This window comes from Drosophila biarmipes, chromosome 3L (assembly GCF_025231255.1).
Source record: "Drosophila biarmipes strain raj3 chromosome 3L, RU_DBia_V1.1, whole genome shotgun sequence".
Taxonomy (NCBI): domain Eukaryota; kingdom Metazoa; phylum Arthropoda; class Insecta; order Diptera; family Drosophilidae; genus Drosophila; species Drosophila biarmipes.
In genome coordinates this window covers 15372405-15397649 of record NC_066613.1, presented here as the reverse complement: position 1 = coordinate 15397649, position 25245 = coordinate 15372405, and the positions used below count along the sequence as shown (strand labels likewise).

At 43.0% G+C, this 25245-nt stretch overlaps 1 protein-coding gene across 1 annotated transcript in view; it reads right to left on the bottom strand.

The window, feature by feature from the left end:
* The window catches only part of LOC108035609 (dendritic arbor reduction protein 1), a 30169-nt gene extending 7812 nt beyond the window's left edge, over positions 1 to 22357 (bottom strand). Inside the window, exons 1-3 of the mRNA XM_017111294.3 lie at positions 21574 to 22357; positions 1550 to 2162; positions 36 to 736 (exon numbers count right to left, since the gene is read on the bottom strand). Coding sequence (XP_016966783.1) covers positions 36 to 736; positions 1550 to 2162; positions 21574 to 21636 — 1377 coding nt within the window. The 5' untranslated portion in view covers positions 21637 to 22357. The remainder of the gene's footprint in view (positions 1 to 35; positions 737 to 1549; positions 2163 to 21573) is intronic.
* Positions 22358 to 25245: the final 2888 nt, after the last annotated feature.

Sequence of the window (25245 nt, the reverse complement as noted above, 5' to 3'; positions counted from 1 at the left end):
ATATTTTTTAGATCCCGTCACTTAAGCTCACTCACCTGACTGCTGTGCCAGCTGTAGCCGTAGGAGTTGCTGCTGCTACCGTTGAGATAGCCGCCCGATCCGGCGACCAATTGAGATGCGTACTGTTGCTGATAGGAGGAGGTGTTGCTGCTGCTGTCGCCGGGGGTCGCCAGCTTGGGGCTGTTGCTGCTGCTGCTGTGCTGCAGATGTTGCTGCTGTTGTTGCTGCTGCTGCTGCTGCTGTTGCAGTTGCAACTCCACCATCTCGACAGCGGGTGGCAGGCCAGGCAGCGCCAGGCTGGGATGATGCTGGTACAAGTGCTGCTGCTGATAATGTTGCTGATAGTGCTGCTGCTGGTATTGCTGCTGCTGCTGATGTTGCTGCTGGTGTTGCTGCTGCTGCTGATGTTGCTGCTGCTGTTGTCGCTGCTGTTGCTGCTGCTTCTCGGTCTTTATCTCCAGGGGACTGAGCAATGGGGTCGCGAAAGTCTCGAGCAGGCTCTCATCGATCGCCTCCATCTTGACCTGCGGCAGCTGCGATGTTGCAGCTTCGCCGCTGTTGCTGCCGCCGTTGCCACTGTTGCTGCTGCCGCTGCCATTGTTGTTGCTGCTGCTCAGCATGAGCGCGTTCTCCGGATCGATATTTTGGATTGAGGTAGTAATATCGTCCCAGAGCACGGGTCGCTGGTAGGGATCGTCCAGCGGATCGGCGTATAGAGCCTCTTTGTTTTTGGTTTCTGTGCAATCAAGAAAAGACGGGGAGAAAAGCGCCTTATAATTGCCTGCTAACACATTATGCAAATCGCGGCATGGGGAATTATTAATGTACACAATGAAATCTCGCATATGCATGAAATTTCTAAACAGCAGCTCATTTGTTTGACTATTTTTAGAGCTGCCATTTAGCGGGGGGCCCACAATCAGAATTGAAACTTTTCGTCTAGGGTTCAGGTGTTTATTGATAGGCTTTGGTTCACTGATTGATGGAGGTGGTAGCGACTACAGTGAAGCTCGAAAAAGATAAAATGGAAGTAGTGGTATTTGGTAAGCTGATGATACAAACGCTCTAACATTTAAAATACATGTTACCAAAGAAATGTTTAGTTTTGGCTATGTAAAATGTTGGAAAATGACTGGGTTACATTAAACTTGTTTAAAGGAAGGCTGATAATATCGAAGAAATTAAAAAATAACATGTATTATTGGATCATGAATAAAATACATTTTTGTAAAATGTTTTTCAAATATTCTTCGATGATTTGTATGTTTTTTACCACAGCTTATTGCCAGTTCGTGGCGACCTCAATCAGTTTTCTGAGCAGGGTCTCCCGCTTGTCTGCGTTTTTTATTTCTTTTGGGCGGTTTCAGATTTCACATTTCGGCATCGAGCCGCAAACACGATGCCATCGCTTGTTTTTCTCTACTTTGCTATTGACTTGCGAGATTTCACCATGCGTGTAATTTTGTGTGCCCATCAGATGGGAACCCATTCCTAATTCCAGTCCCCATCCCCATCCCCATCGCCTTTTCCCCCGTGTAGATGTACCCACCATACAGATACTCCTTGTCGCTGGAAGTCGCACCACCCGCTGACGCAACCACCGCACCACCGTAGCCGAGTGCCACCTCGTAGGGCGCTCCATCGTAGAGCGGGGCACAGCCGTAGGCTCCGTTCGAGTTGGAATTCGGGGATCCGGCGGGCTGCAGTTGCTGCTGCGCCTGCTGGTGTTGCTGCTGCTGCTGCTGTTGCTGCTGCGTGTGTGCAACATCGCTGGCGTACGAGGGGGCGGTGAGGTGGGGCCACGCCTCCGATGCACCACTTTCGCCACTCTGCAGGCTGTGCGAGTGGTGCTGGTGCAGATGGTGGTGCTGGTGGTGGTGCTGATGGGAGTGGTGGTGGTGCAGGTGGTGGTGGAATTGGTGTTGCTGATGGCCTCCGGCTGTCAAGCTGTTGTTGTTGTTGCTGTTGCTGGTGGGTGTTTGGCTGCCGTTGCTGTTGTTGCTGCTGCTGTTGCTGTTGTGGTTGTTGTTGCTGCTGCTGCTATTGTTGTTGTTGTTGTTGGCGGCTGCAGCGGCGGCTGCCAGAGCCTCAAGTTCAACATCGGCGGGCTCGATTTTGTGCAGACGACCCATCAGCTCGTGCCGATAGTCCAGTTCCGGGGACTGCCAAAGAAGAAGGAACACAGAGAGAAAATTATTAAGGGAAATATAAAAACAACTAATCAAAAATATATTAACTAGAAAAGGTCTGCTTTTAGTTTGGTATCCGAAATACTAGATTTATTTAGAGCAGAGAATATATTTTTATTGTTACTGTATAATGATTAGTGATTTATCCAATTTTTACGGCAGTGATGGGTATAATAATCGTATGTGTTTAATTTTATAATATATAAAACTGATTTAAGGTTCAGAAAAGTCTCTTTTCAGGAGTGGATTCTAAAAAGAATTTGTTTCCTAGCTGCAGTTACAGCTCATAGACGTAGTAACTCGTGTGTTATATGGCCCATTGGCAATCAGAGCTCCAAGCCCCCCTCCCCTTTCTCTTCCTCAGCATCCACCTCTATCTGCGATGCCGCTTCCCTGCCATAAATTTTGATTAAACTTTTATCGCCCTGCAACACTTTCTGCTGCCACTTGAGCAATCTTGTGGGTATCCACTGCCCCCTGTCCGAATCACTCGGCTCTTATCTTTACGTTCATTTCTTTTCTCCGGCTTTATTTTTATTGCATTCTTCGCTTCAATTTCGTTTTGCTCGGCACCGAAATTTGTTGTTTGTAGATTTGTCGTCTGATTTTTATTTTTATTTCGATTTTGATTTTTATTTTTATGGCCCCGGTCGGGATCTTAATGCTCATGCGCTTTTAGGGGAATGCAAGTTCGTTGTCTAAGTCATTCGTTTTGAGTGGGGTATTTGTCGAATTTGAATATCTCTCGGCGAGCTGCGCAAACGACAACAAATAGAAACGCGCTAAATTTGTGGCCTTTGTCATGCTAAGAGTGTATGTTTTTGTTTATTTTTGTTTGCGGACCCGGAGGCCTACGGACTGCTAATTCTGGAGATGATTTACACATCGAGTTTACTTCCTTTGCTCCAGCACTTTATGCAATTTTCTTTGGATGTAGTTAAATAAAGTTGGTTACTTGAAACTTCTTCTTTGTTTTATCGACCTGATTGGCTTTTGTTTTATATCAGTTTTAGAGAACAGGGAATGGCTAATTTATGGCAACACTTAAGGCGGTTTAGCCAAACATAATAATCGTTTGGCAAATTAGTGAAATTTTTTATTCGACAACGAGCCGGGCTTTTCACATGCAAATGATGGGGCCAAGGGCCCATATATCAAAGCGACTGTCGATCGCCAGCGAAGGCTGGCCATAAAAAATAGCAGAAAGCAACGAAAATCTGACTCAAATTCGAGAAATGCCCGACACTGACTCACTCCCCCGAACAACTTGGAAACTTCGAAACTCCGAATCCCCGGCAACAAATGTTGCCTCGTTTCTGTTTTATGAGCTGAAAATTTACGAGCGTGGCAAATTATTTTAGCTGCAATATTTTTGCGCCAGCATTTTTCATTTTATTGGCTGCGGTCGCTTTATTTTCTTTCCTTTTTTCGGGCTATGGATTTTTGCCAGACCCACACGGTACTATTTGTGCTTTTTTTTTGGGTTTTTGAGTAATGTTTGCTCGCCGCTGAGGTCAACATGGCGTGTGATAATTTTAATAGATTTTTGTGTTTCATTGCGGGTCGCATGAGTAATGTCTGGAGCTGCCATTTTCCACTGCGGTTTTCCACGAACCGAGTTTTCCACTTGGCAAACGTTCTGAGCGGGGCTTTTCGTGGAGTGGGTTAGTTAGTTGGGCAGCTAGGGCGCATTTAGTGGGCTCCCCACGCAAATGACCTCATAAGAATGCGTGGAGCGTCGTCTGCGGAAGCCTCGCGGAATCTTTAAGTGGCTTCGATTGGACTTTGGGGCACCACCACCACCAGCCGAACGGTAATTGTGTGACAGCCCCCAGAACCACAAACATGAATTTCAATTACGAACTTTTGGTTCTTTTGGACACTTCTTGTGGCCGCGGTGAAATTATGCTCAGGTACTTATAATTTCAACTTTTTTCCACACTGTCTGGCACGCCAAAGTATTTTTATTTATTTATGATGCTTTTTTTGTTTAACATTAAAATGCCGTTGTCAATAATCGCTTCTGACGGCAGCGTCAGCAAATGGGTATTTGCATAAATTGTACTGGAGAAGGGAGTTCAAATGGGCAGTGTGTATGGCCCGCTTTCGTCTGGGAGTTATTCGCCCACTTGTGCCGAAGTCTTTGGACATTTTGTGCTATTGTTTATTGATTTGACCCATTTGGAGTGTTGATGAATTGGGTTTAGTGTCCAGTTTGGAGTTTGCTGCAGCTGCAGCAGTTATGTGATTCATATTCATGCGAGCATGATTTATTCACTACGAGAAATTGTAATTATTGAAAGGGTCAATTGCCTTTACAATTACTCTTTGAGGGGTGTCATTTGCCTGAATAGGAAATTGTGATTTAATGGTTGGGAAAGAGAAAAGTTTCAAACATTTTAATTGTCAAGGTGTCACTTGCATGGCTATGGAAATATTTTTAGTTTTGGAGGTGTCCATAATTATGATTTGTGAAAATATTTAGGGTGTGATTGGGTCAATTGTAAAAATTAGATATATTTATCAGTTGAAGAGCTCACCTTAATGAATATTAAGTAAGCCATTAAAATGAATTTTTCATTCCGATTTCCTGTAACATTATTTACGATAATTTATCCTAAAAGCTACAGCCCTCGTTCCACTTTCCCTCCAATTCCACCTGTCTACAGTCGCAAAGGCAAACAAAGGCTCCGTTTTCCCCAGATGATTTTAGTGGATTTTCTCATACTCCGCGTCTCGAATTCGCCATGCCCCGTTTCGAGTGCATTTTGCGGCTGTTTAGCGATTCGTTTTGGTGATTTTTCATAGCCATCTCTGACTTTTATGCGGACTGACAGGCGACGGCGATGACTGGTGGCGGCTTCTGCCGCAGATGCAGCACACAGCACCCATCACCCATCGCCCAGCAACCTGCAACATGGCTGGTGCAAGTGCAACTGCAACTGCAACTGCGACTTCAACTGCAACTGAGGTTGCTGCTTTGGCATTTCTCAGGTGAATGGCAGCCGAAACGTGAGGAGTTGCTTGGCTCTTAATGGCCAAGAGCGTTAAGTGCACAAATAAAGTTGTTAACTATTGTTTAACGCCACCGCCGCCGCGGAAAACAAGACATTGCTGTGGCAACACATGTTGGGGGAGCCCAAAACAAGACACAAAAAGGTAATATTTATATGAAAAACAAGCAGAAAGCATAAAAAATAATGACAAACATAAATATCGGCTTTACGAGTGCAACGTGACTTCATTTAAAATCGAACAAAATATGCAAAATAATCCGCTGGCAGTCGGATACGCACAAATACACGCCAACCGGTCGCACGTGCGTGTTCGTGGTCAAGAACCTCGGACTCAGACCAAATTTGGCACTTGTTGTGAGAAATGGAAACAAACGGGGAAGCAGACAAATACCCCTCCGAAAAATAAAGCCCATAAAAATTAATAAATTTGATGTTCCATTATATTCGTTGTTACTTTTATTGTTTCTGTTTCTGTGGCTGCTTTTTGTGTCTTTTACCCACCTCGGCAGCCGCTTTGCATTTTAAAGAGCCGTCGCTGTCCACCGCGAACCCCGTTCGCCATTCAATCGGCTGACATTTCTTTTCAATTTAACTCTATCTATTAACGACCATCAATATGCCAAAATAACTATATAAAAAAGATGTCAAATTGCCAACTGTTTATTTGGATATTTTTACCTCTATTAATGCGAGGCATTTTCTCAGCCCCCCTCGGTATTGAGCCATAAAACTGGCCATTTTGCGTTCGATCTTGGCGGCTGCGACAGCTGCGCATAAAGTCGCTCATAAATGTCGCTCCATAAAACTCGTAAGAAATGGGTCCAAATCATATCAATAACAAAGGCAGTTGAACTGCGGGAAGCGATAAATTAAATGCCTAAATGGTTTGGCCAGAATGGGGTTATAAAAAGTCAAGAGATGATGCCCACACAAAGGGTCCCGCAGATAGCGATCTAATTGGTGCTGTAATTCCCGAAAAACATCCAAAACACCATAGTCTTTACACCGAGTTAGGGGCTTTCTAAAGCGATTGCCCGACTTCATTAACGGCACGTGCCGAATATCAGTTCATCAGCTGTGCTAGTAATTCCCCCCACACACACCCAGTGCAAAATTGAAACAATGAAAGCCCGGCTTTTGTGATAAGGCCAACAAAAGGCTGCTCAGAGCCAAGTCAGATTCGTCGGGGGGATAAGCAGAAGCGGCCTTCAAAGCCGGCCAAAAGTAATTGCTAGGCCAAGACAAAAACGCCAGAGAGCCAGAAAGAAAGGCAAGAAAGCAATGGTAGAAATGCTATAGCACCAAATAATCGTTAAATAATCGATGGCGTATTGTTCGCGAATCCAATTGCCAATCGCGCCCCAGGGCCAGGCTTCAATTGAGTGCAAAAACAAAAAGAGATATGTATGGGTATAAAAAATATATTTCCTGAAATTTGTTTAATGAAACGACGGCTAATGTTTATTATCGCTCGCCAGTGAAAGTTTCCATTAAGGCAGGAAGCAATAGACTTGACACATTCAAGCGGCCGAGCGAACGCTCTGGGCCAGAACAAGTTCGCTGCCTGAGTCTTTCGTTTGGGGAGCGCGGCCAGAGCAAGTTCGTTGCCAGAGTCTTTCGTTGGCGCGTTGAAGCCAATGTCAAGTCCCAGGGCTGACCCTCTTCAAAGCCCACGGATCGTCGATAAGTCCCGCCATCGCCAGCGAATTAACCCCGAGCCCCGGGCGCCATAAAAACTAAACGCTGGACTATAAAGCCCCCCAAGTCGGGTCCAGAAGATCGTAAAAATAGTTTGGTCCAGCACATATGCATATAGACGGTTTGTTTTGGCCATGACTCAGGCAAGGAGCGAAAAGCGATTTGCATAAAAAATCGCTGGCAATTATTTTATTGGACCAACCGCACATAAATCTTGGCCAACGAGCAGCGGGGCAAGAGAGTGATGGAGGGGCAAAACTATGCCAACTATGTTTTTCCGCATTTTCCGCCGGCCAAATCAGCATGGCAAATCAAATTTGGAACAGTAGTTGGATCGCTCTTTTCCTCGGAGGCCTGCGACAAGTGCAGCCCATGCTCGACATGCGTTTTGCATCGTTTCGTTTCGTTTTCTCGGTTGCGAAATGGCCAACTCCCTGGTTTTCCCTCTTTGATTTTTTTGGCCAACTAAATGTCACCAGGGGACTTGAGGCCCATGTGTCTCCTCCGCGCGATTTGCAGTCAATTTCTGGGAATTGAATTTTGTGTCCACTTTGCATTTGCTCAGAGGAGGCTTTCCGCTGGCCGCGCCATTGATTTGCATCGAATGTCGAATGGAAAATGCCCTGTGGGATGTGGACCCACAAATTTAAGTTAATTTTCTGTGGAGACTTACACGCGAAAAAGGAAGCTTGAAAAGTAGGTATTTTTACATCAATTGTCAAACTTTGCATCACTATAAAAAAGGAATAGTACAAAAATATAGGCTATTTAATTAGGCGATTAATCAATCAAGTACGATTACTATGAGTTCTTCAAAGATGAATAAAGAACTACAAAATCAAATTGGTATTTAAATAAGATGAGAACTACTTCATATTTTTTGTAAAATCCTGGTGCATTAACTTCTGAAATTGGCTGAGTGTACCCCCTTCCTGTGGCCTAGGCTCCCCGCCCGTGGCATGCCACATGGGCTCTCGGCCGCAGGCAGGCGTGTAGGTATTGACAAGCCAAGCGCTACCTGCTATCATGTATTACCGAGCGGTACCTGCGCCTGGCCACACCGCCTCTTTGGAGACTCGGAACTCTTTACATGGACATTCCCCGGCGAGAATCATTTACACGCGAGCAAATCGCGGAAGGGGGACTCTGCGGGCTTTGATTCTGTTTATTTGCTTGTCGCCAGCCACAATTTGTCGGCACAGCTGGACGCGTCTCCTCCGCTTTGCTTTGGCACCTGCGAAAGCAAACAGCCAACAGCCAACTGCAAGATGGTCTTCCGACTTTATGTACAGGGAGATATCTGTTCAGTCCACCGAAGGCCGAACCGACTTTAACACCTTTATCTGAGGCGAACTCATCAATTAGGTAGAAGAGCGCAAGACGGGCTCATAAATATTTAAAGTGTATTAGGCTGGGGAAAACGAAAGGGCGGAAGAAGCGGAGAGGGAGTGGAATTTGGAAACTCTATGGTTACACAGAAAGAAAAAATATATTTGGTTTGGTTAAATAGTCCTTAAAAAAAATAATAATACGATTTACAAAGTAAAGATTTTTAAAAGTGAATTGAAACTATGCTTTTCTTTTAATGTTGCCACAGAAGGGAGAATTATTAAGATTAAGTGTAGTTTTTCCCTGTGTAGACGAGGCCTGGAGAAACTGCTGGGGGACACACAAGGTGTCAATTTGACATAAATGGGTCTCGCATCTTCTACTCGAGCCACGCTCGTGTCGTTTACATAATTAAATGAGGTCCACCCCTCGCCGCCCCACACCACCTTATTTTCTCCGCTTTTTTTCTAATCGTAAAAGAGGCGCTAAGTGGAAGGGCAAACAACACAGTACAGCACAAATCTCTCGAAAAGGTGTTAAAAGAAAAGCATGAAGCGTTTATCTTGAGATGCCCCTGCCCCTGCCCCTGCCCCTGGCCCTGCCCCACTCCATTTTCGATTTCTCAAAAGTCCATTAAAAAAATCAAATGTTGCTGGTCATCTTTAATAGGGGCAGCTGCAAAACACAGCAAATAACTCAGGATCATTCATCAGCTGCGATCAAACTTGAGATCATCATCATAAATTTAGCTCAGCTCGCCCCCATATCATCGTTTGAAGGATCCGAGACCTTAACCCTCCGGAGAGTTCGTTGGCAGCCTTAACACCCTCAGTTCCGTGTCGCTCTTCAACTTTGACGTCATTCGCCGTCAGTGTCTCTTTCATTAGCGTTCGGGTTATTAACCACCTTAACCCCTGGCACCCCTCGTCCTTTGGCTGGCACTCTGCCCTTTGGAGCAGGCATTTTAACACCTTTTGCGAAGGTGTTCCGTTGGCATTGGCGTGTGCGGCCGACGACGCGTGCGCGTCTTTAAAAAAATTAACTCGCAATGTGCGACGCTGTGAGTTTTTTCCGCCGTTTAAGTGCCAGTAATGAAGATGGGGGATAATAACTATTAACTAATTCCAAGTTTTTAAGAATTGTTGTACTTTTTTTGAAAGGAATAAACTCCTAAACTAAGATCAATAGATACCTTTGCCAGCTACAATTTGAAAAATATTTTGCAATACCAAAAAACATCTAAACAAATCAATTACAGTTTTGAAATCATAAAACACACATAATCGAAAATAAATTCAATTAAAAAAAGCTTTATACATAAATGCACCATAAAAGGCGGACGAAGCTTATGGCTTTTTTATATTAGGAGTAATAAAGAGAATCACTTAGTAATTAAAGGCACAGGTAAATTAAACTTTTGATTGAATAATTTTTATAGGGAGTTAATATGAGTTTTACAACGATGTTGATTATTAAAATGCAGAAGTTAACAAATTTTAGCTGGGGGGTTTATTGCTTCAGTAATTTTCCAGTCTCCTTTATATAAAAACATAAGTTATGGCAAAAACTTTGACTTACATCAGAATGGCATTGGGGGCAATCTAAGAAACTACTTTATTTATTCAGAAAAATGTCTAGAGCCGCTAAGAAAAAGTAGAAGTACCGATTAAATTTCCCATTTCTCAATCTCCCACCAAATATGCCAACTTCTGCTGACCCAGATTTTATTGGCGTGATTCATTCGAAAAGCTGCCACATGTTGCAATGCCCCGGCCATATACAATCTGTATATTCTCGATTGGCGATTCAATGGTCCTTTTCAAATGCCATTCATTATGCCACTAAACTTATTAGCTACAAATGTGTCTCCGCAATGTGTCAGTTGCAGTTCCCCAACGGCGGCATAAATCACTTGCCAAAACGGCAGCTCCACCAGAAAAACAGAAAACAGCCAACAGAAGCAACAACAATGGGAGCCCGGCGGAAAAAAACAATGCCGGACAGCCAAAGAAATGCGTTAATCAATGCGAGACCCAAAAAATAAAAAAGAGCTGGCCCAAAAATGGTCAAAAGACCAGCCCACAAAAGTCAGTCGCACGTGAGTCCCAGATGATTTGCGAGGGGCATTCGAGGGGCTTTTTCGACTCCGAGGGGTATTTCACTTGCTGAAAACATTTCGACTTCCTCATTTGGCGAGACCACAAAAATAAGCTTAATACACATTTGCCGATCTCCTGCGCCCGCCTGCGATTCTGAATCGCACTTCATTAAGCCGCCGAATATTTGTAAAAATAACAAAACCCAAAAAAAGGAAACAAAACGAAATGAAAGCTTAAAATATTTGCGCTTTTGTTAACGAGTTGCAAAAAGGCAGTCACAATGCGGCAGCAACGGGCATTTTGCGTTAATGATGCACATTGTTCAGTGGAAATGAGAGGCCGAGTCTGAAACCCGAGGCTGACACCTGCGTAATGAAGGATTTCAGATGCGAAGCTTGATTTTGGATGTTGTAAGCAAATGTTTAGATAAGGAAAATGGGCAAGGAGAAATGAGAAGAATGTAAAATAAATAAATAAATCCAAAATTTAAATAAACATTTATAGAACAAACCGCCACTAAATAAAAATGCCTTAAATTAAGGGTAAGTGTATTGTTGAATTTTAATTCATGAGTATTTTCTTTAACCCCTTTTTGCATATTCAGGAACTGCAGATTTTCGTCAACACTTTATTTAAAAATGCATTTTGTGCTGGGAAACCTGAAATGATTTTTACTCGTTATGTTACTGCCTTGGACACTTAATTCTCACTTTGATTTATGCACATCTCAGCCCACTCTGACGTCAGATTTAGCCCCTCTGCTCGCCGTTTTGCAGGTGGGCGTCAATTGGAGCAGCTGCATCCAAAAAATACAGCCCAAAAGCCGAACGACAAACGGCAAAACAAGCCACATTGATTGCCCGCTTCCTGCTCAAAAAAAAAACACACACACAAAATAAAAGTACTCGCAAAAGGGGGCGGGCAGCGAATTATGCACTAAGCGATTGTCATTACAATAAATTTCGCATATTGTGCGCATAAATTTCGCGAGTGCCTCCAAGGAGCCCAGCCAGCTGGGACATCCAAAACTGGAGTTGCCGTGACTCATGGGTTCTTATTGTGCCCGGAACTGGGTCAAATTGCGGCATACGCGAGTGCTTAGAAGACAATGAGTCAACGCGGCGTATACGCAATGTGGGCCAGGCAGTAACTTCTTCGAAGTGACATTTGCAGTGGGGCTTTTTTGGCCCGTTTCGACTCTTTTCGGCTATTTGACCGTATTTCCAGGCAGCTGTCAGGCTGTCAAAACGTTTGCCTTATCGACATTTCAATTAGGTCTTGCAGCAGGGAGAAGTTTGCCACATTAACGATATGAGTTGATAGTTGGCCTGTCAAAATCTTTTGGCACATATCTATTTCGTCCGACGGCCGTTCAAGTATCAGCCGCACTGGCAGTCGCATATGCAGATTGTGTGGCAAGCTGAAATGCCAGCAGACATCAACTGTTTAACATTTCTCGACTTCTGTTTGGATCGCTTTGGCTGCCCCCATCCAAAAACACATATGTCGGCCATATCGGCTGCTCATTCAGCAGTCTATCTGTCCAATTAAGCATTTATTTTGCGACATTTAATTAGGCGAGATAGAGCGCTTAGTATTTGAGTGCGGCTGAGTGGAAATATGACAGGGTTTGAGGAGTGGGAAAACTAAGTCAATCAGTAGTTAGTATATACAAATATAATATCAATTTAAATATGTTTTAAGGTGCTAAAGCCTCATTTTTATGCTGATTAGCCTGCAATCTCCCCTTCTCATCTGCCGGAATTCACTTTCATTTTCGCCAGGCACCTATAATCCGTACTAACTGCGCTTTGTTTATGGCTCATTTAGCTAATTTCACTTATTACCCCTTACAGCATCCCGCCTTCAGTTTGATTTATTTTAACGACCCCCCAAATGAGTTTAATTAAGCAGCGCAGGAGTATAAACAAAACAAGAAATTCGCTTCCCAATTATTCGCGTCGAGTCTGCTGTTTATTTGCTTAATTCCCGTGTTAAATGCATTTAATTCAGCTGTGACATATAAATTATCGGCAACCTTGGGCAATCCGCGTTCTATGCAATTAAATAAATTGCCGGGAGAGGGTGGCGGGACATGCATTGTGTGTGTTTTAAAAACAAATAAACTGAAGTAAGGATAGCCCGGGGGCGCAAATATTTTGACGATCGGCTTGCACAATTAATAAACGAAATTCGTACGGAATGCAGAGTACGGATTACAGAATACAGGGGCATAAATTATAAGGCTAACATATGTCTGGCCTGGACACTGCGGCCCGTTCCCCCGGCAACTGCCAAATGCAATCACGACTCGCAGAATCGGTTGGTAAGAAATCATAGCTCCCTCGCCTGAGACAAATGCGGCATGATGGCCCGAGGGGACGGGCCAGGCAATTACCCACAACTGGGAAATTAAAATGCATGTGCAGTGATTTTGGCGGGGGGCTACCAAGGCAGGGGGCTGTCCAGGGGGCACCGGGATGCGTGTGGGGCTCGCTGACCCCTTGACCGGCGGCGTCCCCCGCCCCTGACTGAGTCGCATAAAATATGTGACAGCTTTGACACCAACAAACAAATAACCGCAGCAGCCCATGGAGAACCCCGCATCCCCAAAACCATCCAATCTTTCGTATTCGTATTCGAATTCGTGTTCACTCCACCCGAGGTGAACATCATGTCCGACAAGATTTTCGTTTAAAACGCGAACAGGTTTCGCTTTTATTTTCCCTCTGCGTATGCCGCCTTTCGGGGAACACTGTACTTCAGGGGAGAACCTTTCAGATACTTTTACTTTTCAGTTCGACAGAAGTACCAACTAAATAAGTAGGAGTTGATCTGTACAAAATATATTATAAATAAAAACCTAAAAATATAAGTAAGCTTAAATACAATACTTTTAAATATTAAAGTTAACTTGAAGAACTTATATCTATAATATCTTATAAAATTATAATAATTTTTTAACTACAAGCTGTGATAGATATTCTGAAAAATATGTTATCTGGGTTTTTGAAATTTAAAAATAAATTGTGCTTAGTTGGAGTTGCAAAAACAAAATATTTTCAAATTTCTACCACAGAAAATGTGTTTCTTGCAGCCCAGTGTAAGCCCAGCGAGAAAGGCTGGCGCAGATTATGCTAATTTTCGGCATTTCATTGAGGAAAAAGGCTTCGTATCTTTGTATCTATGAGTCTGTTTATCGGCCTGTGAGTGTGTGGAGGCATTTCATTGAGGCCAGGCGATATTTACGCAACCAGTTAACAGAAAACTCGAATCCCAAGTGGACATGGCCGGCAGAAGTTTTGGGGCAGCGGGGCCCGAGGGGCAGACAGGTGGGTGAGACCTGGACAAAGAGTTGAAACAAAACTCCCAAAATAGATAAAAGTCCAAGAGGCAAAATGAAATAAATCAACGGGCTGGGCCAGACGACGAGGGAATAAACAATAATTTGGTTAAATTAGAAAATCGGTAACAAAAATCAATGATGCTGAAAATTTTCATAATAATAGCGTTAATAGCCATCATAACAACGGCCGAGGACCGAACAATAGACCAATATTTTCGTCTGGGAGGGAAAGGTGGGAAAAGATACTCCGCTGGAGTTGTGGACTGAAGTTGTTTTCGGGTTTTGTTTTTTTATTCGGGAAGAGAGACTAATAGTAGACAAATTGCTGAATGAAATGGATATGGGAATGGTAATGGTGCTGGGGTCTAGGAAAAAACTGAGCAGCATAAGAGGAATATGCCTGAAATGCAACATAAAAGAAGATTCAGCAATCGGAATATCGGTGATATGATTAATATTTATCTGCTGAATATTGACATCAGAGAGGAAGAATAACAATACGTATTTAAAAAATATGTTTACTCATTTAATTTGTTAATTTAAATTCAATGCCTTAGAATTCACCTACAAAATGAAATGACTCTGGCTTCTATTGTCTTTTAAATTTCAGAATTGTAGATACTTAAATAAACGCTAGTGTAGCTATAAACTCGATTTCAAAAGAGACTGGTATTTTATTGGTTTTTTAATCCCTGTTCAATCTACTTTCTTTCATTTTAGAGGCTGTTTTTATTGCTTGGCCAAAATGGCGACCGTAAAAATCGACATTTTCCGTTCTCGTTCTAGCGGTTTCAGTGCAATTGTCTTCCTAGGTACACACTGCCACAAGCTCAGATAGCCATTACATGGCCATTATGTGCACCCACTTATATACTTCCCGTTGAGCGGTACATGCGCAGTGTCACGCAGTCGCTCGGCTGTTCGGCTGCTCAGTCCACTCCGCTCGGCGGCTGTTAAGCACCATTAAGCAGCAAAACTCAACGTCGCCATGTTGAGAAGGCCCCCCCCTGCTGTCCAGCCACTGCCCCACCCCCTGACTGCCACCCACCCCTCCCATTCACCGCCGAACCCCCTTTCACACCCGCAGGTAGCGCCCAACCAAAAGTCGGCAGAGCTGTAGCTTAAGCCTCGCAAGCGCAGCAAATCAAAACACATTTCATAGCTTGAAACAAAACAACAAACTTAAATGGCGAGAAAAACAGCAGCAAAAGCTTGGGGAGTAAGGCCAGAGGTGGCGGAAGGGGGGCGAATATGTTTTGAAAAATATTTTTAAGTTCTTTTAACTTTAATATTTTTTGAAGCTTGTATTTATAGTTATATTTACTTTGCAAACAATATTATAATCATTTTATATTCAGGGATTCCAAAAAAAAAAATTAAAAGTTAAAAAATTTTTAAAGAATTCTTTTTTTTTGTTTTTATTACTTTACAAAAATATTTAAGATAGCTTTATATAATTAAGAAAATTTGTTTTAGACGAGGTTCGATTCCCAGAGGTACCTAAAAATCATTTTATCTAACATTCTAAAAATCTTTTTATATTTACTTGGCACTATAATATTTTATCCCACCCCCTAGAAGATCTCCCCTCTACACCTCTGCCCACTGAACATTGAAACATGCTCATACTTATGAGTGTGGAGTGAATAAATAAAAACGCAATGTATTTCTATTTTTTCGCCGAGACAGAGTTAATAGGAGAAACAAAAGCCGCTAAGCGTGGCTGCCGAAGTTCATCGCTGGCAGTGCGCCTCTGTCTCGCTCCCACCGACCGTACAGCGCGTACCGCTCTGGCCCCACCCCCCGGGTGGTTGGACCCCAGCCCCCCTCAAAATCCGCCCACCCCTCCACTGGCTCGACGCCATTTGCCAAGCGCTTTGCCCCACAGTTGCTGCCGTGTCGTTGGTGTTGCTGCCGTGCCGGCGATGTTGCTGCCGTGTTGTTGCTGCTGCCGCCGCCGTTCTGCTCATGTGCGCATGACGAATGACCGCAATTTGCGACAGTTTTTCTCCCCGGCTCTGACTATTTTATTTTTTAGTTTGTTTGGCTTCGCATACTCGGCCTGGCTGACTGACTGATGTTGTTGACTATTAGCCATCGATTGTGCCGTCCGCTGGTGTGTGTATCTATTTTCATTATTGGCTGCCTCTAAATGCGGCTCTTATTTGCCTTTGCCTATATATAAGTTTATTTATTCTAATGACAAGTCACTCGAAACCGACTGATATTGATATGGTTATTGTTGTCGCTATTTACTGTTCCCGTCTAGCGCGCCATTTTGCCATTGGGAGCGATTTGGTTTAGTGGGTTCTGCGATCGCCGCTCGCAAGCGGATTTAATTGAGTCTATGTGCGACCTAGCTTTGGGTTTTTTATGGGAAAAAACCATCTAAAATATTTATGTTTGATTTAAGTTTATTGATTTACTTGAACTTTAACTTAACGGTTAGGTATAAGTTTTTAAGATTTTATTCTATTTAATCGAAAAGATAGATTTTCTGGGATTTCCCTTTCTCAAACTAGATAGTCTTTATAAATTTATTGATTAAATGATGGTAAGATATATAGGAGCAGCAAACATTTTTTATTAAAAACCCTTTCTTTACTCATCCCAAAAGGTGTTTTTCCACAAATATTACACACATAGGGACACTGAAAAACAGCAATTTTCCACCACATTTTAGCACTTTCCTGGAGCCTCCTAAGGGATATTCCCCATAAGGCATATTCATTTTCCACCCCCGCGCGCTCATTAGCATAAAACCATTCGCACAGCTATTGCATATCACTGGGATATTGAATATCCTTGGCTGTCCCTGCGAAGGACAAACAGGAATGCATAATAAAGCATTAATTGACGTCGATGACGCGTCGTTCGGGAAATATTCTCACAATTTCACGCTGGGCAATCATAATATGCGTCGATATTGGGGTGGCCAGCGAAGCTATGAATAAAATACTACAAATAAACGACGCACAGGAAGTGCCCTGAAACCCAGGGCCTACAAAACCAATTTCCGATCAGCGCTGGAAAAGCGCTCAGCCATGTCGAGGGGCTCTTGGCCCATAGAGAACTGGCATGCGCAACATGTAGATTGAGTGGATTCAATAAAAATTTGAATCGAAAACTGTTGAATAAATGCTGATCGGTCGAGCACAGGATTTGCGGGCAATTAATTTGTGCGCTTTTCAGGAAATTCAAAGGGGATGGCTAGAACCAAAAGTTCAATGGCCAAAAGGCGTTTATTGACAGGGCCTATTAGTGGGTCAATTGCCCAAAAGAGATCTCAATGCTGGCCACTCGTACCTGGCGCCTCTGCTCGACCTATACGGATTTCGTGTACCTTTCTGTACTCTGGCAATTAGCGATCGATCGATCATAGAAATCTCGGCCGGGTGATAAAAGTTAAGTAAGCAAATAATGTGAATTGAAGTGATTTTCAGGCGCATGTTCGGCTGCGGATGTCTCCCATCGGTCCAGGGATTTCGTATAATAGTAGCTTACGAAATGTGCTGCCATTTCCATTTCGATTTCGATTTCGGTTTCAATTTAAATTTGCAATTTGGCTTCAAGTCGGGATGGTTTGTTTGAACCTTTGCTGGGGCTTTACGACTGCTCGATGGAGACGACCAGGCGGTGATGGCTTTATCATCGCACCCCGATCAAATGTGTTTTTTCTCACCTCGTTGTGGAATTGAGCTCGAGACCGAAATTGAAATTTACAGCTTCGCCATTTGACATCGGCTTGGGTCAACTATTCGGAGATTTCACGCAGATTTTGTTCCATAATCAAATAATTGATCTTAATGCGGCATCGGGGCCTTAAATAAAATTTATTTCATTCCATTCGCTGTCATCCGCTGAGCTTTTGATCCCATCAAACTCGCGACGAATTGCGCTTCAATGTTGCGGGGGTTTTAGCACCTCGGTGAGCATAAAAAGCCTTTTTTATTTTTTTCGGCCAACTAGTTTCCGCAATAATTCGCTGAGCCCAAACATGTTTCTTGTTTGGGCCTCAGGCCCGGCAATCTATCAAAAATTTAAGGTGATACTTTTGGTGATTTGAGAAAAAGCCAAAAGGGTTTGCTCACTCACGTGCCATAAAATTGGGGTACAAAAAGGGGAGAGAAAGGTTCCAATTGGGCTAAATCAATGGTGAAGATTCTATGGAAAAGCTGTTAAGAAATATCAAACCACGAATGATGGATAGTCCCATTTATGGTTTCAGACATGGACTTATAAAGCTTAATAAGATTTTAAGGAGGTGTTCGTAAACTGATTTATTTAAAATATATAGTATACTTTGTAATCCTACTTAAAGTTCTGATACATCATAATATTTTCTACTCTTTGTTGCTTGCAAATCAGGATCTTACCCATTGCCTGTCTTCAAGACCACAAAGTTCTGCTTAAACTCACTGGCTTGTGAGTGATTGATTCTGTTGCCCCGGTTGACCTCCAACTTGGCCAGGCGGCGAATCAATCAAAAGTGGCTGTAAATGAATGATATTTTTGTGCCATTTTTGGCGCATTTTGTGTGCCGGGTTTCGTTTTCATTTGCATGAATTGGCAAAAGCGAAATATGGCAAAGACCAGAGACTAAAATCGAAAAACTTGGCATTGTGATGAAGGAAACCGAAATTACTGGCGGGATTTGCATAGGAATCGATCATGCGATCGATCGATCGATGGGCGATCTCCCACTGGGTCTTAATGAGATTTTGGCCAACTGTTTCCACGGCTTACTCCAGTTAATATTTACCTGCCATTGTCTAAGGCGGTGTGTAATTGGCAATCGGTGCTTTGTTCGGGGGTCGATCCAATCTTGATCTCATTTCGAAATGGAAAGTCGGTCTAGTAGGGACATCATTATCTTATCGGGCCATTATTCCGCCGTTTTCTATCTAATTTGCCACGATTTTTTATGGCTCAGATGAGCAGACGACGGAGCAATTGTGTGGGGCCGTAATTCTCGTTGAATTTCAGCACCGATTTCGATTCTTTGAAGGCGGCCGCCTTTGTCAGACGCCGATTCGCGAATGCAAATATTTCCTATTGATTCAGATTGGCCATAAACTCACATACGATTATTTTCGTACATTGGAAAATACACTTTATTGACAAATCACTGGTGCGATTGCGGGTTTCGTTTAGTCCACTAAAGTAATTTGCATAAATCTTGTTCCCGTGCTGACAGTAGTCCCAAACCCAACCTGTGAGTTATCCGATTTTTATCTATATTTAATTATTTACGATTGAAGCACAATGGTTCAGGGCCATTAATCAGAGCTGCAAGAGTCGGGGCTATAACCGCGTGCCTACGTGCTTGATTAGTTCCATTATTCACCGAATGTATCGGATACTCGGATACCCAGATACTTAGACACTTGCATACTCATTGCCTGCTAATTCTCTGTAAGCGATCGTAAACCAATTTCGTTTTGAGCCATAAAATACGAAAGTTTTTCGTCATAATCGCCCTGAGTCGTGGGAATTACCTTGTCCTATCTCGCCGTATCTGCTAAATCAGTGAAAAACGGAAGAAGTCCGCCCCCTCATCCCAGACCTGACACTATCTGGAGGAAATAGAGGGGCATTCGAGGGGCCGTCGAGGGGCTTTCAGGGGGCAACAGCGCTTTGTACTTTTGCGACTGTCTGTAAATATTTGACAACACATGCCTAATTAGTGCAGCCATTGATGGTGACAGGCGGAACAAGCACCAACACTTGTCGAACACCCAGCTCTTTTACGACTCTCATTTTTTCCCCGGAATCGCCAATGTCTCGGGTTTCTTCATACTCGTACGCTTTTCTGGGCAGTCTCTTATCTTCTCCTAGGGGAAGGAAGTGTTCTGAAGAGTGCCAGCCAGAGGCACTCAACCCGAAGCTTTGTTGAGTAAGCCTAGACTTCCCCAGGGGAGAAATGGAACTTATCAATGGGCGTAAGACAGGTAGACTTCGGCGTGTAAGTTGTAAAGTTAAGGTGGTGCAAAGGGGGTATGGAGGACATTGGGATAAAGTTTAGTTATTAATTTTTGGAAAAGGAAATGATACAGAGGAGCCTTCAGGATTAAGGTAATGATATCATATTTGTGCTACACATTATTAGGATATAACATGGTATAATTGGCGTGTGTCAGTTAATAAAACCACTTAGTAATAACAATCTTTATATCAGTTCAAGATAAATGTAGATTAATTATAAAAAAACTTGCATTACAGTATTGCATCCTAACCAATCATTGAAATAACAAATTAACCTGCACATTAAATCCCATTTATGAACAACACAGTAATATCTCACTGGTTATATAAAAACTCCCCCTTCAAGGTGAACTATACCAAGAACACTCCCCTCCCCTCGATCGGTTCCCCTGCACTGAAACACTTATTGACACCCAGCGGGGTATTAATAAACAGGATAAACACTTCCCCAGAAATAGTATTACTCATACGCACCCTGGCCACTTGCACTTATGCCATAGTGTCCAATACCGTCCATCAATGCCGCCCAGTCGATGATCGACTATGTAGCCATATATATCCCTCTATAGGAACCATGACGAAAGGCGCTCGTCAGTCAGCTGGTTTGGGTCCGTGGAGAGGGGACACTTGGCACATTGGCAAAGTGTTGTGGGCAAATATTTACCCGGAGCTTCGCAAGTGAGCGCGAGTCAAACAATTGAGGCAAACAGGCCGGGAAAACAGAAACACAGGCTGCAGCCACGGAGGTGTCCGACAGGAGGAGTGAGGATCAGTGCAGTTGGGATCGGATCGGATCGCATTGCAACAGTTTCCCCGAGGTAGGGAGCGCGTGAAAAGTGTGGACGAGTTCAAAAGAGTTGACCGACCGTGTGTTTGGACACGGCTTAAAAGGCCCAGAGTTCCTGCAGGTGATAACGAGATTTACAAATCGATTGTCGCTTTTGGCAAACAGAAAAGAGGGAGAAGAAGAAGGAGCCCCAGGAACACCTGAGGAGATCCGAGGTGCTAATCTCTGTGAGCACACACACTCGAAATCACAAATTCCGCAGCCCGAGTCCTCATCTCAATCGATAATCGAGCTAATTTGTTTTCGGCTTTATTGTAATTTTCGATTGCCGCGTGCGTTTTATTTATACCCGCACTCGCACTCAGAAATCGACAAAAATCTGGTCCGCTCAAGATTTGCATTTTGATAAGCGGAAGTCGTGGGGCTTAAGGTGTTTTTCATGTGATTTGTGGTCTCTCGTATTTGCTTGGTGCCTGCTGGCTTATTGTTTGTCAAATTTGGCCAAAATTAATTTGCAATTAAAGCGGCTTAATTAGCGCATTTTGTTATAATTGCGGGCAGTAATGGTTTACGATGATTTCGCTTGAATTGGGTTTGACAAGGAACAAGGGATCTCAAATTAATTGGCTATCGTTTGGGTATTAGAAGGCAGGTAAATACTTTGTTAAACACGATTTTCTATATTTTTATTTATTATTCAGCTACGAAAATAAGTTAGTTAGGTTTTAAGCCCTGATTTAAATTTCAATGATGTTGAGTAATTAGACCAATATTTAAGACCCCACAAGGATTCGGTAATCACTTGTAAAATGAATCAGCCGTATCTCTTGGATTATTATACTTTGAATTATATACCTTGTGTCCTTAGTAGGATTTTGTAGTCAGGGCATTTTTTATTATAAAACAATAATTTATTATATTATATGTAAATTATTAAAAAATTGTTTTTAGAGCTTACTTTCTGAAATTATTTTTTTGTATTTTCCCGTTCTTAATGTAAAGGAGATCCAAAAGATTATGGAAAATTCTAATTTCTAAAACAGCTTCTTCTGAACTTCAGTCTCTAGTGTGTATTTTAAGCTCTCAATTCTTTTTCACCTTACTTTCTAGCCACAAAACTCACCTGCATCACCCAGTAGTTGTTGTTGGCGGCAAATTGGTCACCAATTATGATATCCGTATGCATTTAAGCGGCGTTTTTCGCATGAAGCTTCACTCGACTGGAGGGGCCAGGGGTAGTGCCTGGCGGGGGAGGGGTGCCGCCGGTTCTACCGATATTCTACCAATATTTAAGCCGACAATTCGCAACTGGGCTGCGTACTTTTGTTTGCGGACAATTAAATGGCGCTGCTCTGACTCACGAGTCACGACGATCAGTTCAAGGCACAGTGATTAATCAATTTTCGGACTGGGATTTGGGATTGAAATCGGGCTTGGGCTGGGGTTTCGGGAATTATTACTGAATACTTCTGCTTGACATGGCACTGCGAACAACAGACATTGCGGCACGTTTTCTTATTATTCAATTGCTTTTTGTTATTAAATTAATTCAATTTGCAAGGATATGCAAATGAAGGCACTCGATCACTTTCTCTCACTCTTTTGTTTCCCTTTGTTTGCGCACACTTGTGTATTTTTTATCCTTTGCGTTAATTGCAATAATTAATAAAAAAGCCGCCGGCTTTCGCTCACTTCCGCATTCGATGAGCTTCGGCTTGTATCTTTTTCGTTTCTGTATCTTTTGTTCCTGTCGATGGGCTGTATATATATTGATGGGCAGTAAATTCGTTGCAATATTCTAGAGACTATGTTAAGGCACTTGTGTGTTTTGATTTCTTTACTTTTTTGTTTTGCTTAAGGCGAAAATGAAGGTGTTTCACGCGCTCGTCGGCGAAGTTGTTACTGCGCTGGCGGGAACCGAGTTCGTACTGATTGGACGAGCGCGGGTTTTGCGCAGACGAGCCTCGAAAGTCGGAAAGCCAGTCAGCTAGCTGCCGCTTAACCCCCGCCGCTTAGCCCTCCACAGCCCGCTCTGCGCCGCTCTCACTCGCCTTTCGTATCTTTCGGATACGGCACTCCACCGCTCACCAGGTGTTCCGCTCACCTGGATCTCTCTCGCTCTCTCCCTGGCTGCCGAGCAACCATAGCCCAGGTGATCTCTGCCGCTCTTATACCACACTCTCAGGTGGGTTCCACTGCAGCCAGCTGATCTTATTGGAGGTATAAGAGCGGCGATCGATTTTAATTGAATGAGCCGCCTGGGATTCGCCATTTTAGATTTGACCTGCACCAGAGGTGGTTATGGGTATTTCAAATAGAAGCAAATATATACAAGGATTGAGAAATGTAAGAATTGTAGAGCTGTCACACAGGAAATGTCTTCATTTTTCGGAAAAGTACCCAAAAATAAAAAAATAATAATTGGCCTCATACCAATCCCTAGAAACATTAATGTAGACAAAAGAGAGGATAATATTGTAAGGGTAGTTTATAAAAGCAACATCTAAAACAAATACATTTTAAAGAAATGATTAATGTAGTTGAATAAAATAACATTAAAAAATACTTAATTACCAGAACTAAGTTTCCGTCTATCCTTTAGTACAATCTTTATTTGTAGAAACTGTACAATACGGTGTTCGTTTTAAAGAAATCCTGGTTTTAAAACCACAATTAAGCCACATAGTCATTAAAAAATAGATTTTAGGGACAAAATGTATGTTTAGAACTCGATTTAAGTGCTCTCTGGCCTAGAATTTCATAGCCGGATAAACATTTAACAACCCAAAGGAGTAAAAAATTGGTAGCCTTTGCAAGGGTAATAAATCACGGGACATGCCAAGCATAATCCTCGAAAATCCTCCCCCGAACCTCCAAAAACCGCTTTACTACACCGTTCATTAGGTTTGACACATTTAAGATAGTTCCTAGCCAAAATTAAAACGGCCCAAGTCACACGCGAATCTTTCACGGACCCCATGCAGTTTTAGACGGTAAAAAAGCATAATTAAATAGAATTAAAGCATAAATTAAGTCAGCTTATGTGCTTTCTTTGGGGGAAATCAATAAAGCGACAATTAAAAGGTATCTGTATCTACATATTCCAGGTGGAGGGCAGCGGAGGAAGCAGAAGGAGGGCTGTCAGTTCGCCGTGTAATTCCCTGAATCATAAAATTACCCCGACGCACGCCACACATAAAAGCCATTTTCATTTTGACTCATCCCCCTGGTTTTATTTTCCTCTGGCCATTAGGGAGCCACAAGTTTATGTTTTCCGCGGGCGGCGGATGGAAAATGGGGGGCCAAAAGTATCTGGAATAACACGCAAACGTGGTTTTCGCCGGGGGTTTTAGAGGTGTGGCCTCTCCGGCAAGCGGCGCAGACTCAAAAGCCAGCCAATCGGCGGTCGACAAAAAGAGCGAGAGATACAAGGTACAAGATACAGCGAGCGAGCGGGACGGGGCATTCGGTTAGACAGAGAGAGCGAGACACTTTTGCGTACACGGTGGCAGTAAGTGGAAAACAAAAACAACACCACACAGGTGGAATAACAAAAACATCAGCGGACGCCTATGCAAGATACAAAAGTATCTACTCAGTGTATCTACGCGAATACACTTGCAGTTACTTTCGTCCACACTCGACGTTATTGATAATTGACTGTTTCCCCCTGTATTCGCTATTGACTTCGTGCAAATTTGCCATTAATGCCACCGCAGACGTCTCGAGATACATGTTGAGATACTCGGTGCTCAGATACCCAGATACCAGCAGATACATTCGAATTTGTTTGTCTTCGCGCTTTTGTTTGCTCTCGAGCTGCTTGACTTACGTTTGGCATCCGTGAGATATGCCAAAGACACATTTCCAAGACCGTACTTGACTCCGTTGGCCAGTTGACAAATGTCAGCCCATTCATAACGCTTTTGGCCTAGAACGAAGCGGTTGGGTGCGAAGATATGCACGCTCTGGGGGATATAAATATCGATATTATGGTTGGCGGGACTTGCAATATTAACGGTGTGCTGAATTTATTTATTCTAAAAGTATGGGGTAGCAGTTATTGCTCTATTGAAAACTAACTATCTGCTAGTGATAAAAGTAATTTAAATGTACCTGAATTAGGCCTTTAAAAAACCTCTATAAAAAAAGATGAAGGAGAGTTATAATACTGAAGTAAAAAGTCCACTAGCTCTAATTTGTTTTTAAGTATGCATTGACTTTACAACTTATTTTACCTTGACTAAATATACTTCTTGTGATTCGATTGTATCACATTAAACAATATTTAAACGCAGTTAAGCCATGTACTTCCCTTAAAAATATCCATCACTCTACCCAAAATGTAGTTTCATTATTTTTAACCCTTCCTGTAAACACTTCCCAAAAATTTCCTCCTTTCAAACCCTGTAACGTATCAACTTTGGCGCTTTTATGTCGAGATCTGAACGGTTCTCCATAAATATTCAAATTGGAAGCGCGTATCCTTGCAGGGTAATTGATTTTCCGCCAGCGATATCTCCGGGATTTATTGGTGTTCCATCTCTTACCTCACACAAAGATCGTGGACGAAGGGTAGAACCCGGCGAACTACCTGTTATAGCTCCGGATCGGAGATCGAGGACTCACCCTCTCCCCAGAAATTCACCGCACTCGACCGAGCAGAACTTATCGGCCAGCTCGACATGATTAATTACCCACCAAAGACCCTCGAGATCAGTTCGTTTGAATTGTGGCCAAAATATTGTCACGCTTCGGAATCGGAATAAAATGAGAAACACGACCAAGTCGAACC